Source organism: Hemicordylus capensis, chromosome 1 (genome assembly GCF_027244095.1).
Source record: "Hemicordylus capensis ecotype Gifberg chromosome 1, rHemCap1.1.pri, whole genome shotgun sequence".
In the NCBI taxonomy this organism is placed as follows: domain Eukaryota; kingdom Metazoa; phylum Chordata; class Lepidosauria; order Squamata; family Cordylidae; genus Hemicordylus; species Hemicordylus capensis.
In genome coordinates, this window is record NC_069657.1 from 69,479,191 (window position 1) to 69,496,103 (window position 16,913).

The window sequence follows — 16,913 nt, forward strand, 5'->3', positions numbered from 1 at the left end:
ATTCCTGTGATCTGACCCCTTGTCAATTTCTCACCCAAATTTTGTCCTAAGTTTAACAGCCATGAAAATACTGCTGCTACTACTATAAATAGGCAACCATATGATCTTATATCTTTAGAAATATTGAGTAATTGAAAGCCGTGGCTCTCCTAATCTATCTTTACATGATAAGAGACTTCTACATTCACATGACTTGCAGTCAGGGGCGTAACTATAATAGGGCAAGGGGGCCCAGTGCCTTGGGGGGTCCCCCCAGAGGCAAGTAACATGACTGACTCCCCCAGCCGCGCACTGGCCCGGGCTTCCTTCAGTTGTGTTCATCCTCCGAAATTGATGTGAGTGTTAAGAACTGTAGCTACCAGAACAGCAGTACCATTAAATGACCTGCATCGTCCACAATTTACAAAACCTTTTTAACAATAATTTAGGATGATGTTCAATCGTGGCACATAGGTGTTTTTATATATATATATATATATATATATATATATATATATATATATATATGTGTGTGTGTGTGTGTGTGTGTGTGTGTGTGTGTGTGTGTGTGTGTGCTTTTTGTTACCACTATTCAGCCTTATTTAAGATTTCTTTACTTCATGAACTCAGGTTCAGTGGGGGGGAGGGGCATGTTAAAATCTTGTCTCTGGGCCTACTCCAACCTTGCTATGCTCCTGCTTGCAGTCTTTAACTTGGCAGCCCCCAAAGCGTTTGAGTTTTGATTGCCTAGAGAGAATGGGGAAGAGGAAAGGAAAGCTCTTGCTGAACTCCAGGATTCATGGAGCAGTCAAGGCTGGGTTTCACTTTTTGCCACAGGGCGTCATTTATTTTTGCCTCAAGAAAGTTGCTAATAGCACAACAATAGACCTTTTAAATTATCTTGAATGAATGCACTCTGCTCCCCAACCTCCCTCCAATTTTCCTCTCAAAAAGCGAACAGCTTACTCGGCGTTTTCTGTTATCAGCAAGCACTTCATACTCACGAGTCCACATGGTTCTCAAAAGACAGGATCACAGGGTAAGGAGAAGTTTTGAAAGCACTTTCTGCAATAGCTTCAATTGCATCCTGTGTGAAGCAAGAAGCAGAGAGAGCCTTTGTAAACAACATATCAAGAAACACCTGGTTTTAGGTAATTATTCAGTTTTCAGATCCACAGAATGGCCGCTTTTATAAGAACTCTTTTAAATATTCACACATTCAGCTGAATGTCACTCTGCATACAGGCACATGTACATACAATTCTGTATTAGCTGCAAATATATATTTAAAGGAAGTGGAATGCTCAACACTGATAGAGCACAGGAAACAGTGTGGACTGCATTAATTCATTGCATGATTACCAGTAGCAGGCCATGTCAAAACAACACTCCTCTGCTAGATTGGATCCTAATTGTACAGGGCTATAGGCAAAGGCAGACCCAGGTTTGATTTGGTACCAAGGGCTGAACTTGACATTATCTCAGCAAGTACTTGGTACCAGCCAAGATAACGGGAAAATAAGGGTGTAGAGTTGCCATGCCCCCCCCAAATTCTGGGTTTCACCCAGATTTTAAGCATCTTACCCAGATTGCTTAGCTCACCAGATTTGCCCAGATTTAAGCTTTCATTTTTTTAAAAAAAAAGTTAAGCTCTAGCCCTTGTAGAAGCAGAGTTATGGAGCAAAATGTATAGTCATTATTCTGCCCAAAAATTATTTTCATGCCAATTTACATAATATGCAAATTAGGCTCCCAGATTTGGAAAGGCAGAATATGGCAACCCTAGATGGAGGGCACATATAGAAGAAGATTGAGAGCTCTGCTTAATCCTTCCCCTGAAAATGCCCCCTGGGAGCTTTCCCACACACAGCTTCCAGCTCTCCAGGTAAATGTTGAGCAAAGCCACTTTGAATTACACTCACAGCATGAGGGAAGCAGCCCCCAGCCCCTCCCCTCCCCTCCCCTCTCTTTTGGTGCAGGTTCACATTGCATGCCTCCTTGTTTTCCTTCTAGCCAGTGGGGAGAGGGAGAGAGAGAGTGCGCTCCTTCGGTAGGAACACAATGTTGCCTTCAAAACCTCGTGTCCTAGACTGGGAGCATTTGTATACACTAACAGATTTCTTCCCTTTTTCCCAACATGTGTGGTGTTTTCACCAGCGAAAACCTTAAGCAAGCAGACTAATATTGTTCAAAAAAGTCAACTTCAGCAAACAGAGAGGTTTTACTTTTGTAACTAGAACTTAAAGAGTTTCCTTCCTGCAGCCAGGCAAGCCAGCTCGATTTGCATTTCTAAAGAGCTATAACTGCATTCCTAAAGAGTGTTTCCCTCTTATCATGTTAATGATTCTAGGTCAGTGCCTCTCCCTATTTACCGGGAATACATCGAGATAAACTAGAATTTTGAAGATAAAGCCCGATTTGGGTGTGGAGTGCTTCCAAGGAACTCAAATGGACTTCGGGGTAGGTTTGGCAGGTGTGTGAATGCATACACTCTCTTCGGAAGGAGATTCATGGTAACAGCCTTGTGTGGAAATGTTCCAGGCTGTTTTTCCTCAGCTACAGTCACTTCTTATTTTGTAACTGGCAGAACCAAAACAAAAATCTCTGGGGAGGGCATTTGCAAGGGAGAACTGGTATGGGGGTGTGTGCTTTAAGTTCCTCCTTCTGTTCCCTGGAGCTTTTTCCCATGGTGCTTTTTACCTCAAATCTCTGCTGGAGCAGAGCATGTGCATTCTCGCAATGGCCAGATTCTCACTGAAGTTGGTGCAAGATCTTTGGGTGTGTTTCACACACAACTCAGTTTTTTCCTTCCAAATTTAAGCTTAGCCTGATTTATGTCTGGGGTAAAAAAATAAATTTTTTAAAAAGCCTGTATTTCAGCTATTTTTTCTGGATAAAGCGAGAGCAGTCAAGTTTTTGAGATGCAAGCTTCTGAGATGCAAAAAGGAAGCTGCCTTCTACAGATTCAAATAGTGGAAAAACCAGTTTTGCTGGCTGGCTTCAAGAAGTCATTTGCCAGAAGGAAAACCTGAAAGCAGGCAGTACAAACACACACAAAAGAAAACTCAGAGAGGAGCTGTTTCTGCAATGCCCGATTCCTATTTGAAGTGGCTTCACTCATCAGGTATTTGAGAGCTGAAAACATGGTCTGAAAAAGTTCCTATAGATTCTTCCCCAGCACCCGTATTAGCATTACAAGGGTTAGGAATTCCGTATTTCCCAAACAACACATAATCTGCCCTCAATTGACTCTTTAACAGTGAGCTGTAGTCAACCACAGCCCCCTAATTGTCATATGTCTGTTTCTAAGCACCTCTTTGTTGAACTCACATTTCCAGTGATTATAAGCACACTTAAACATCTTAGCTATGTGTGCACCTAAAAAATGCAATGTTCCTCAGAGAGCAACAGTATGGGCCATACAGCACCAATAAGCCGCTATCATTCCCAATGCAAACCCAATAGGCAAATTCTCAGTATCTTTTATTTACTTTTTAACAGAAATAATATTGGTGCTAAGCCTTTATTCCGCTGCCATTAACTTTTCTTTATTTTCCACACACACACACACACACACACACACACATATATACACGCACACCCCGCACTGGCAATTGGTAGCTTAGGGTAACATTGCTTTCTCTATAATTATCTGCCTTCTCTTTCTCCTGCTCCATTCATTCTGTGACATCATGCAATTGTATACCGTATATACCATTATTATTTTTTAATGACACATAACTCTTCTGACTGCGGCAAACCAAACCTTGGTGCGCAGCTTCAGGAAAGCCAGTTGCCTTTGACCAGGGATTGCCATGGCCCAGGACTTCAGAATACCTCTTGCAAAGAAAGAAACCCTTTCTGCCTGAACAAGCACTGCTCCTGGGCCCCTCCCCTCGATCTGCATTTCAAAGGCAATTGTTTCAGGTTCAGCGCAGGAGTGGGTCACCTCCCCCACGCACAGCTATTTTGGAGAGGAAACAGCCCTAGGAAGGCATGGGAGAGGGGAGGATCCATATTGTTCTACACACTATAATGAAAGGTGCATGCTGTGCTAATGCCCTGTAATTCCTTTGCAAGCTTCATTGTTGTGGTGCAAAGCAATCCTTCCATGAAATTATAGCTCCAGTAATGCACAATAGCCTTTATTTGCCCTGTTGATTGTAGGGTGCTGTGTAAAGGTAACTGTGATGTCATAAGATATGAACTGCGGAATTATCCATGCAGAAAAATGCAAGCATGTCAGGGAATTTAAGCATCAAAGAGGAAAAGGGGGAGTTTTGTTCTTGTCCAGACCTTCCTGTAGTCACTTATTTCCCCCTGTATGCTGCTGGAAGTCACAGGACCTATCAGTCAATATGATTCACCCATATGTGGCTTTTAATCTGCTCCTGTCAAGTAAATGACCTTGTTGCAATTGACCTTGCAATGTTGCTCCTGTCCAACAAATGACCTTGTTGCAATGCATCTCAATTCAGGCAGCTGCATCCAATCCAGTAGTCTGCACGTAAATTGACATTACTAGGTGTGCAAAAGCTAGCTGTGAGGGTGGGATAGGAAATCTAAGGCAGTGCACACGACTGTAACCTGGGTAGGAGACAGTTTCGGGAGTAGGGTGCAATTCTGTTTTGTGATTGTGCACTTGGAAAAAGCAAGAAACCGGAGGAGGGGAACTTGATCACCTAGACACTTTCCAGATTACACGCGACAACAGTGGTAGTTTACTTCAGCTTGGCAGGATCATATTGAAACCGTAAATAAAGTGTGTTGCGCAACACCACCAGCAGGGGAAGCAGTCCTTTCTAGCTTGCGCAAACTCCCTACAATAGGGAAATATAGCTTTTTTTTTTGCAATGTTGTAGCACTGTAAGGCAAAAATAAAACCCAAATGAAGGCATTGGAAATGTGAATGGTACCTTGCTAACAGTGCAGGGACTGTAATGTAGAAACATAGGCAGGATGGAAGCACATTTAATGGACACGTTGTGATACTGTAACATGTAATCTGGAAAGCACCCTGTCAAGCTCCAGCTGAGTAGGATGATTTCCCCTCCTATCTCATTCCAAAGCTGGGGATGAAATCTGGGAATCTCAGATTTCATTTCAAATCTCATTCTTTTCTGCTGGGGCTTGACAGATGATGAAGCTTCCCATCTCCAACCTTGCTTTTTACAAGCATACAAAAAGCAAAACAGGAGCACGTCAAGCTCATCTCCTACCCACTGTATGGTCGAGTGAACTGCCCCATTCTCTATTCAGAACGCGGTTAGCACATGCACAACTGTGTTAAAACCTCCATTCAGAAGTTATCTTGTAAGCACAGCAGGGAACACACCTATTGTATGAAAGGTCATAATATAAAAACACTTTTTTGGTGGTCTCTGCCGGGAATCAGGAATATTTAAATCGACTCTGAATCTTAGAACATAAGAACAACCCTGCTGGATCAAGCCCAAGGAATATCTAGTCTAGTATCCTGTTTCACACAGTGGCCCACCAGATACCTCTGGGGATCCCACAGGCAAGAGTCATGTCCATGCCCTTCCTTCTGCTGTTGCTCCCCTGCAACTGGTACTGAGAGGCATTGTGTCTCTGAGGCTGGAGCCATTGATAGACCTGTCCTCCCTGACTTTGTCTAAGCCCCTTTTAAAGCCATTTGAGCTGGTGGCCATCACCACATCCCATGGCAAAGAATTCCATAGATTAATTATGCGCTGTGTGATAAAGTACTTCCTCTTGTTGATCCTAAATTTCCTGACCTCCAGTTTCATGGTTCTAGTGTTGCGAGAGAGAGAAAGAAATAGACATCTTCTCAGTGTCTATTGCCATCACATTTTCAATAACCTCTCCTCTGTAACAAAGAGGCTTTGGGACGTTCTTTTTTTTTTTTTAAAGGAAGGATTAAGATTTTAAGGATTCTATCATCCACTTAAAGGCCATATATTGCCCATAGCAATGCAGTACTATAGACAGCTGCTAACTGATGACAATTAACACATATGAACATAAGAACAGCCCTTCTGGATCAAGCCCAATGCCCATCTAGTTTTGCACAGTGGCCCACCAGATGCCGCTGGAAGCCTACAGGCAGGACTTGAGGGCATGCCCTCTCTCCTGCTGTTACTCCCCTGCAACTGGTACATGAAGCTGCCTTATCCAGAGTCAGCCGATCTAGAGGAGAGCTGGTCTTGTGGTAGCAAACGTGACTTGTCTCAGCTAAGCAGTGTCCACCCTGGTTGCATATGAATGGGAGACTAGAAGTGTGAGCTCTGTAAGATATTCCCCTCAGGGGATGGAGCTGCACTGGGAAGAGCAGAAGATTTCAAGTTCCCTCCCTGGCATCTCCAAGATAGGGCTGAGAGATACTCCTGCTTGCAACCTTGGAGAAGCTGCCGCCAGTCTGTGTAGACAATACTGAGCTAGCTGTACCTGTGGTCTGACTCAGCATATGGCAGCTTCCTATGTTCCTATGTTCAGTACCTAACAGCATCTCCCCAGCTTCAGACACAGCAGGTTCTCTACAACTGAGCTACTGTTTATACTGCCTATCTCTTATTTTTTAAAAAATATATTTCTTGCAACCTTTTCTTGAACTTGTTTGGCATTTGAGATGGTAGATTTGCCACACAACTACATTTGTACTTACATAAGAACAGCTCTGTTGGATCAGTCCCAAGGCCTATCTAATCCAGCACCCTGTTTCCCACAGTGGTCCACCAGATCCCTCTGGGTAGCTCACAAGTAAGAGATGAGGATATGACCCCCTCTTCTGCTGTTGCTCCCCTGCAACTGGGATTCAGAGGCATCCTGCCTATGAGCCTGGAGGTATTCTACAGACATCAGAACTAGTAGCTATTGATAAGAATTGTGCGCCATGAATTTGTCTACATTCTTTTAAAGCCATCAGGCATACATCTGTTGCATTTGAGCCTACCTGCCCACATATATATATTTGAGAACCTCATACAGGGGTTCTTCAATTTGGTCCCCAGGTATTGTTGGACTACAACTCCCATCATGATGGAAGGTGAAGGGCCAACAACATCTTGGGATCCACACATCTGAGAATCCTGCCTTAACACATGGTTCATATACACTAAGGTGCTCCATAGAACTAGTGCCATGTAATGTTGTATTGCTGGGTTTGAATGGGAGAATCCCAGGTTCAGATCCCCACTCAGTTGTGAAAGTCACTGGCTGACTTTGGCTTGTTAGATCTGGCCACAGTTACCCATGCCTTAGTCACGTCAAGGCTGGATTACTGTAACATGCTCTACGTGGGGCTGCCCTTGAAGAATATCCGGAAACTGCAGCTAGTGCAAAATGCGGCAGCTAGGGTTTTATCTGGAGCTGCCCAGTGGGAGCACATCACACCCATTTTGAAAGCGCTGCACTGGCTACCAGTTTGTTTCCGGGTCCAATTCAAGGTGCTGGTCTTGACCTTTAAAGCCCTTAACGGTTTGGGCCCGGGATACCTGAGGGACCGCCTGCTCCCAAGGGTTGCTGCCCGCTCAACGAGGTCATCTGAGGGGGCTCTGCTCCGGGTGCCAACAGTGAGGGAGGCTCGGTTATCATGCACGCAGGACAGGGCCTTTTCTGTTGCTGCCCCCAGACTCTGGAATGCTCTCCCAGTGGCTATTCGCTCCTCAGTCTCCATCACAGCTTTTAGAAAAAGTGTATAATCTTGGCTTTTTGCCCAGGCATTTATTTGATTCTCTGCTGCTGCTCTTTATAGTCTGTATTGCCTTTATGCTTTCGTTTTAAATTTTTAATCAGATTTGTTTAATCCCCCCCCCTTAATATTTTAATTGTGTCTTTTTTACCATCTTGTGTTTAAATTTTTTTGTTGTAAACCACCTTGGGATTGCTTTAATGAAAGGCGGTATATAAATTTAACAATAAATAAATAAATAAAGCACTCTTCTGAGTTCCCTGGAGGAAGGGTGAGCTACAGTAATGGGATGAATCAATGAGTAGACCAAAAAAGATCGCCTCCAAAGAGATCTGTACCTTGAATAAAATCTCAGTGGTCATGGTGAACCCATGGGTGATGATGGGCTCCTCATCCGGAGGACGACCCTTCCAGCAATCCAGTTCCACACAGCGGCAACCAGCCAAGAGAGTCTGGCGATACATTTCAGGAGATGAGATGCCGGAAAATTGCCCAGCTACAGAAAAAGAGGAAAATATCTCATTTTCATATACATAGCAGGACATGAGAGGGGAAACTGATTTCTGTGCATGTAAATATTTTAGGTGAGTATGTTATAAGTGCCTCAGTTGGGCAATTGAGAGAGGGGATGATATCTGATGGGTTCCCATTACCCGCCCCCCATGCAGAAACCACATGGAATTGAAACACAGCCAATAGCTCCTGGAAGGAATGATCACAGCTCCCAGCATTTCTTGCAAGCTGGCTTTTAGCTAGTAGATTGGGTCTGGTAGCAGTCATTGCCAATCATTGCCCTGTCTCTGCCTAACATCCCAAGAATTTTATACCATAACAACTGAGCATGGTATAGGGTGGGAAAAGGAGATCTTCACTAGGCCTTACGCAACCCCTATATGGATTCCTGTAGTGCCATGCCATGCTAGCCCGCAGGGCCACAGACAGGGGAGAAAAGAACTTCCCATATTGGGTCCAGAGAGGCAGTAGGGGGCCTGAAAGAGGAAGCACTGCACCACCTGCCTGCACCTGCCTGCCCACCACTGCCCCTGTTCCTTGTCACCTCCACTGCAAGGAGGCCAGTAGAACACCTGGAGCATCTGCAGAGATTCAGGTCAGCATTCTACTGGCTGGAATAAACTTCTGCTCCAGCTCTCTTTGTCAAAGAAAGAGCAAGAGACTGGAGTGGATGGAAAGGATGCTGCCATAGAAGATAGGCCCCCACCAGGGAGGAAAGGAAGGATGGAATGGGAGGGCAAGCAGGCAGTCTGTATCATGGGGGGTGGAATAGCTGCTTGGCACACTCTATGCACTTCAGACCTTAGGAAAGAGGCCTGGGGCAGGATGGCAGAAAAAGCTGCTTGGAGTGCTTTATGCAGGGGGAGGCGGAGTTGCCCACTGCACAATTGCCAATACATTGTGGGGTGGGGGGGAGGCAATCCACATGCAGTGGACTGGATTCAGAAAGTCCTGTTGACACCCCTGGTAGCACATGAAGTCCCACTATTCTTCAAACCCAACATCGCTGGGAAGTATGCATTGAGGCAATTGTTACCTTCCTACAACTGAAAAGGTGGCAGAAATTGACATGCGTCTGTATGGAGGCATACCTGTTAGATAGGTGTTGTGAGATGAGTTGATGAAATAGTGAGAGAGCGGTTGGCTCATATCCTGGTACAGCAACAGTTTGTCCTGGGAGACTATGCTGTTTTCAGGGCCACACAGGAACCAAACCATTCCCTCTGGAGACAGTTGCCCTGCAAGATAACGCAAGATTCTATTACTGGTAAAGGGGCTGAAGGAACGGAGCTTGGATGTTGCTGTCACCGTGCTTGACTGGGTCCGGAAATCAAAAGCCACAAAAGTGTGGATGGTTGGTTGACCACAACCTCAGGATTTCATGAGGCAATTCATACGGTTTCAGTTTTCCAGTCATTCAGGATAGCTGACCATCTCTTTGTGAAGCCAATCATCACTTGAAGATGGGCCGAGGGGCCTAGAGAATGTTCAGAATAGTTGTCAATGGCTCTGAGATGGGGAAACTAATCAAGAATCTGGCAGGTATAGCAAGGAGTCAGGTCTAACACAGAGAAGGGGCTCATGGGAAAATACAAGATTACCTCATCCCCTCCTGGAGAATTAGTGAAAGAAAACAGCAGGCAGCTTCTGGCAGACGCAGGCTCAGGACTGTGGGTGAGACCCTGGCTAGGTGAGATGGCTGGGGAGAAAGCCATTTTAGGATGAAAGGGCTGGCTCTCAGGAGAATGGCATAACCTCTTGCTGACTTCTAGGAATGATCTCCTATTTTCCAATTTCTCCAGAGCTCAGCCCATATATTTATGTAAATAATCCAAATATAAAGATAAATTGGCCTGGTATGTATCACGGAGACCTGGTTGGGAGAGGCTAGTGGTCCAGTTTGGTCCCAGCTTCTCCTGGTGCGTTACTCCATGGTGGAGTGGGTGAGAGGATGTGGGCGGGGAGGTGGAATGACTGTGGTCTATAATACCATCTCCCTTACCAGGATCTCTGTCAGGGAATTGGCTTTTACTGAATGTGTGTACCTAAGCCTAGGGACCAAGACTGGGATTTCTGTTGGTGTATTGATCACTCCAATGCCCAACAGAGTCCCTAATGGAGGTGACGGATCTGGTTGCAGGTTGGCATTGGAGCCACCCAGGTTGTTGTTGGTGGGGGAATTCAATGTTCATTTTGGGACCAGATTGTCAGGAGCAGCTCAGAGTTCATAGCCGCCATGACAACAATGGGCCTGTCTCAGTTGGTCTCAGGACTGATGCATGATGCTGGTCACATGCTCGATTTGGTATTTTGCTCTGATTAGGGTTGTGCTCCATGGGTGGGGACTCCTATCATCTCCCCTGAATGATATCTCTCCCATGGACAGACCACCGTCTGGTTGATTTAGGATTTGCAACCACAACGCACCACTGGAGGTGTAAAGGACTTATTAGACTGGTCAACCTGGGAAGATTTTTGGATCCAATGGGATTCCGAGAAGCCTTGGAAGGGCTTAGAGTTGTCTCTGCTAGTGATTCTGTCAATGCTCTGATGAAAACATGTAATAATGAACTCACTAGAGCAGTAGGCACAATCGCTCCTAAGTGTCCTCTCTACTTCAAAATTAGCTCCATGGTATTTGGAAGAACTACGGGAGCTAAAGTGGTGAGGTAGATGATCAGAGCATAAGTGGAGGAAGATTCGATGCAAATCCAACAGTTCACAACACAGAGCACGTTTGAAGGTCTATGCCCTGGCAGTGCAGGCAGCAAAGAAGCGGTTCTTTACTGCCCACATTGCTTCCATAAATTCACATCCAGTGGAATTGTCTAGGGTTGTGAAAGGGCTAGTACATGCTCCCTCCCCCTTGAATTTTAACTTGGAACCATCCATCACTCACTGTGACATTTTCAATGTCATTCAGGTCAAACTGCATTTCATATTTCAAAATATTGGGTCAAACTGCATTTCACAGTTATTGGACTGCACAAATAGTGAGTCACTAAAGGAACCAGCTACTGTTGCAAATAAGAAACAAACGGTTATCAATCTGAATTATTTAACAGAAGACAAGGTTCATCCAAGCATTCCTCAAAAAATTATGCTCCAACCTTCTTTAAAAGTCAAGTTTCCAATTACTTCCTGGAATCCCAATTCCAATTCCTGGAAAGTTTTAATACTTTTAAATAATGACAAATCAAGCATAATTAGCTACTAAAATCAAAATACAGCCCAGATTCTGCTTGCTAGGTTGATGATGACAGGACCTCAGGAGTTCCATGGGGAACTTACCTATGACCCAAACCCCAAAGATCATTCACTGTCATGCCTTCTCTGGCTTTTGTTTTCCTCTTCTTGTTGCTCTCATTCACTGCTGTCATGGTCAAGTTAGGAACTGGAGAGTGTGAAGCACTTTCCATGCCAACTTCACAGATGTGGAATTATTATGACAAAAGCTTGTTCTGATGGAAGAAGACTCACCTCTCTGAATATTCATCCCACTGGGCTCATACTTTTCAATGAGGCTCTGCACTTGCTCTGGCTTGGCATGGGGGAAAAGCATGTCATTGAGGCGGGAATCTCGCTGTTTCTTGTTGATAAATTTGGTCAAGTGATCTTTGGTCATGTACGGCTTGGCTTTTGAATGGCTAAGGATAGAGAATGGAAGGAGGACAGAGAATGTCTTTAGGTGTTCCTGGAAAACTATTCTTCACCAGTAAGTTACTTATCAGGCTCTGTTAAACTCATGTGGGTGGTTCTGTGTTAATTGGTTCCTTCTTATCATTTCCTGGTCTACCAGACTTATACATAAAGTATGCTTTCAGCACTATGATGACCTGACTCATTCTATCAATCAATAGTATTTTATGCTGCTGAGAAATATTCTGAACACAGACTAAGGGACAGTTCACACTATCTATCCCATGTCAGGTAAATGAAAACTAGAGTTCCCGACAACACACACACACTCTCATGGAGCATGTTATGTGAACTCAGAATGTTTTGCCAATCTTTGTTTGGCACTACTACTATTATTATTACTATTACTACTACTACTATGGATATTTATATATTGCTCTTCAACCAAAGTTCTCAAAGTAGTTTACACAGAAAAATAAATCATAAATAAATAAGATGGCTCCCTGTCCCCAAAGGGCTTACAGTCTAAAAAGACAAACTAGAAAGATACCAGCAACAGCCACTGGAGGGATGCTGTGCTGGGGCTTGATAGGGCCAATTCTATCTAAATATAGATAGCAGGGTTATCATATAGCAGGGGTTAGAGACTAAACACTGTCACCTTAAGTGGCGCAGCAGGGAAATGCTTGACTAACAAGCAGAAGGTTGCTGGCTCAAATCCCCGCTGGTACTAAATCAGGCAGCAGCAATATAGAAAGATGCTGAAAGGCATCAACTCACACTGCGTGGGAGGAGGCAATGGTAAACCCTTCCTGTACTCTACCAAAAGAAAACCACAGGGCTCTGTGGGCGCCAGGAGTCAGAATCGACTTGATGGCACACTTCACCTTTACCTTTAGAGATTGAACCTAGGATCTTAGGCAAACAAAGCAGAAGCTCTACCACTGAGCTACAGACCCACCCCCAATGTGAAAGCCAGTGTGGTATAACCACTGGAATATCCGGATAGGACTAAGAGGACTAAGATTCAAATTCCCACCCTGCCATGAAGTTCCAGGCCAAGCTACATTTTACCTATCTAGTCCTTTTCCAAATACAAATACTATAGCAGAATAGCACATCCACATGAAATACTCAGCAGGGATAGCCTCGCTGGTTTTCATCACCATTTTCTGTAAATACAGTTAGTTATGCACCCAAGAGAAGAAAAGCACAGCTCCATTTGCCAATTCAGTATCTTTCCCTACACCCTACACCCATGCATGATGGAGGCTTAGTTAAAGGTAAAGTGTGCCGTCAAGTCAATTTCAACTCCTGGCGCCCACAGAGCCCTGTGGTTTTATTTGGTAGAATACAGGAGGGGTTTACCTTTGCCTCCTCCCGCGCAGTAAGAGATGATGCCTTTCAGCATCTTCCTATATCACTGCTGTCCAATATAGGTGTTTTCCAATAGTCTGGGAAACATACCAGCAGGGATTCAAACCCGCAACCTTCTGCTTGTTAGTCAAGCATTTCCCCGCTGCGCCACTTAAGGTGTTCTAATGATGGAGGCTTACTGTGAGGTAAATATCTCATCAATCTCCGGCCGAGGACACAGGTTCATCAGGAATGTTTTGAACACTGTTTCAGGGAAGTCCTCTGGATTGATGCCATCATTCTGGAACAAAAGAGACACTCATGGTGTGAAACACTTAAGCCACTGGGCTCCATTTCAAAAATGAGGGGAACTGGGGGTCATGCCTGGGGGAAAGATTATTAGTCCCATCAGCCACTACTCCTTCCTCTTTACTGCTAGCAGCATGCTATTTTTAGTGGGGAGGAACACCTGCTGGGAGTTTTCCAGACTACAAGATTTGCACCAGTTAAAGCATTGCAGAGTGTGATGCAATTGTACAACAGTTTCAACCCAAGAATAAAGGGTTGTTCAATGATTCATTGTAGTCTGGGTGGCCATTCATATTTTCGGTCCACTCCAACATATTTTCAAGGCATGGCGTTTTCCAGATTACATGCTGCCTAATCCCTCAAACTGTGCTGGGGAAGAGGGGGGCGAGGAGGAGGAGGAGCTATGCCCTGAGGGATGCGAGGCTCCGGTCTGACTGAGCGGGCCCCGCTTTGCAGCACCGCCCAAGGGCAGAGGAGAGGAGGTGTGGTGGCAACCTCCCATGCCTGTGCCTGGCAAGGTGGAGGCAGCCAGGAGGCAGCCGGGCCCAGGGGAGCCTGTGGTGGCAGCGGCAGCAGTGGCGGAGGAGGAGATGGTGACAGAGAGCAGGAGGGGGAGCTGCAGCGCAGCCAGCCTGGGTGGGTGCAGATCTCCTGCCCCGCTTTGCCCTTGCCCCACCCACAGGAAGGGCAGCCAGGCAGCAGGCAAGAGAGTTGCACTCTCTGCTGCTCCAGCTGGTTTGGGCCACATCCCTGCCCTCGCTCTGCTCTGTGGACCTGCCCCAGAGGTCCTGTCCTCTGTGGTCCTCTCCTGCTTGCCTACCTGCGCCACCCACCGTGCTTCTCTCCTGGCTCACTCTTTCGTCCCTCCTCTTCTGGATCCAGCCTCACTGAGCCCCGTCCTGTCCCCTGCCTTTTTCATTCTACTAAAATAGTCACAGTGTTTTGAACCGTCCAAACACTTCATCGCAGCACATTAAAAAAAGGGCAAGCCTCCTAAGCATGGAAAAATACAGCTACTTCCCTGCAACTCATTTACAACGTTCTAGGGGTGCGATGCAGCAACAAAATCTGAAACAGGGCATAGTAAATATGAACGGAACCCTGCTGACAGTGCAGCGAGCACGATGTCAAAACACTGGCAATATGGAGGGGCACTGCTGGGACAAGTTGTGAATCTGTGGCAGTGGCTAATCTGGAAAATGCCCTGCTGCATCTTTTTACATGTGAGGGACACATCAGGGATGCTGCTGTTGCTCTGGCTCATCCTGTGGGGCTGGTAAGTAAAGGGAGGGAATTATTTAAGGGAGTTGTTCAGCTCAGATCAGTTTATTTACAGTCGTTGACCAGATAAATATATACAAACAGCTATTTAAGGGAGGAGAGCTGGCCTTGTGGTAGCAAGCATGAATAGTCCCCTTTGCTAAGTAGGGTCTGACCTGGTTTGCATTTGAATGGGAGAGCACATGTGAGCACTGTAGGATAGTCCCTATAGGGGGTGGGGCTGCTCTGGGAAGAGCATTTTCATGCTTGCATGCAGAAGGTCCAAGTTCCCTCCCTGGCATCTCCAAGATAGGGCTGAGGGAGACTCCTGCCTGCAACTTTGGGGAAGCTGCTGCCAGTCCGTGTAGACAATACTGAGCTAGATGGGCCAATGGTCTGACGGTATAAGGTAGCTTCCTATGTTCCTATGTTTTCCTCTTGCTTCTTCTGGAATGGAGCAGAAAAGGATGTGAGGGAGAGTGGGTTAGATTATCTCCCCATCACTCTCCTTTCCTCCACTTCCTTTTCTGCTCTGTCATGGAAGCAGCAAGAGGGATGGCGGCAGGGTCGGAGTCACCATTGGGTGAATGGGTTCAAAGAACCCAGCCGTGCCTTGTGGCCCCAGACACACACCCACGTCTGACGTCAGATGCGGGCGGGGTGATTTCACTCCCGAATGGGGCCTTGTGGCTAAACGCTCCCTGCATCTGATGTCAGATTCAGGGGGCGGGGCTAGGGGGGCCGCCACTGGCCTCCCTCCACCCCTGGATGGTGGGCATCAGTCAGCACCACCAGTGAGGGACATGGCATAGTGTTGGGTGAGTGGAGGTGTCTGCTCCCCCCATGTACCCTGAAACATGCCACCTGAGGTAACCTCCTCAGTGTACCTCATGAGTAGGGCTGTCCTTTGGAGGAAATCATGACCATTAAATTGGTATAAAACTGATCTAAGTTTGTAAGGTAGATGTGCCCAGTGACTTATGAGGTCTGGGGTTAAGGATCAAGGAGTGCAGTTCTTCTGAACATATGGGAAAGCAAGAATATACTCACCTTGCCTTTCGGAAGATGGCAAGCACTTAGTGCAGCTTCTACTCTTTTTCTGTCTGCAGGAAACATTTGAAAAATACTGAAAGGGAAGGAGGGGGGAAGGCAAAGTTAGAGGAAAAGCAAAATTGTATACAGCAACTTGGAATTGCAAACAGGTTGAATTTTCATTGGGAAAGGTTGTCCTCCAACAGCAAAGAACAGATGATATGCCAAGAAACTGGGGCAGACAGAGAGCAGGGAGAGACTAATATCAAGAATGCAAGCGTTGTACACATAACAGTAAGATGTTATTATGGTTGGCAGATCAGATTTGGAGTATTCCCTGTTAGCTCTGTTAAGTCAAAGAATGAAGATGGTGTCTCTGTCAGCCAAATGTGTGATTATGGGTTTTCTTTTCCCTGACAAACCTCTGAGAAGTAAACACTTAACTTTGGGGGACCTTGTTTTCTCCTTTAGCAGGGTAGGAAGAATCAGGGCAAGAGACTTATTTAATGCAAACCTTCTGTCACATCATCTTATAGGGAATGATGTAACACAGCAGAGTTTGTCTTGGGATTTGAACTCTGACAAAACTACCATCATCCCTTTGTGGATAATGTACATCAGATTGGACCATACTACACATTATCTCTCAAAATAAACTCTGGAGATAAGGATTGACTGGGTGGCTCCTTGGCTAAGGGGGCCTTTTGCCACTGCATTCACTCACACTTGTCATATAGGCTTGTCATCAATAGTCCAACACACAAGAAAATGCAAATGCCATACTCACTTTCTAACAGGAATTTTCCCCTCTGGATTCAGCTGCAACTTCAACTTCACCATTCTGTAGAAAAGGTCAGCATAGAACAATATTGTCTTACTGCTGACCTATTAAAACTTTTGATTTCCAAGGATTTACATTGTAATTATCATCTTATAAAACAAGAGCAAAAAGCAGGAAAGTTCTGGAGGTGCAAAGAGTAAAGTTAATTGATGGCTGCTTACATTTTTTCCAGGAAGGTATAACGGGAAGCATTGTATGTAAATGGGTTCCTAGCAATGGCCATGATATCGTCTGCCCAACTCTGAAAAACCAATCCAGATACATGTCAAAAAATGAGAAAACTGTACTCTGCAACTTTCACACCTTCAATGC

The 16,913-nt window shown here is 45.4% G+C and overlaps 1 protein-coding gene across 3 annotated transcripts in view; it reads right to left on the minus strand.

Annotated features, from left to right (window-relative positions):
* PLCB2 (phospholipase C beta 2) overlaps window positions 1–16,913 on the minus strand; it is a 122,934-nt gene that overhangs the window by 61,908 nt on the left and 44,113 nt on the right. For all 3 annotated transcript variants that reach the window (XM_053283116.1, XM_053283115.1, XM_053283114.1), the window contains exons 5-12: window positions 16,763–16,842; window positions 16,548–16,601; window positions 15,779–15,854; window positions 13,360–13,460; window positions 11,645–11,811; window positions 9,256–9,402; window positions 7,990–8,147; window positions 984–1,066 (exon numbers count right to left, since the gene is read on the minus strand). In XM_053283116.1, coding sequence (XP_053139091.1) covers window positions 984–1,066; window positions 7,990–8,147; window positions 9,256–9,402; window positions 11,645–11,811; window positions 13,360–13,460; window positions 15,779–15,854; window positions 16,548–16,601; window positions 16,763–16,842 — 866 coding nt within the window. The remainder of the gene's footprint in view (window positions 1–983; window positions 1,067–7,989; window positions 8,148–9,255; window positions 9,403–11,644; window positions 11,812–13,359; window positions 13,461–15,778; window positions 15,855–16,547; window positions 16,602–16,762; window positions 16,843–16,913) is intronic.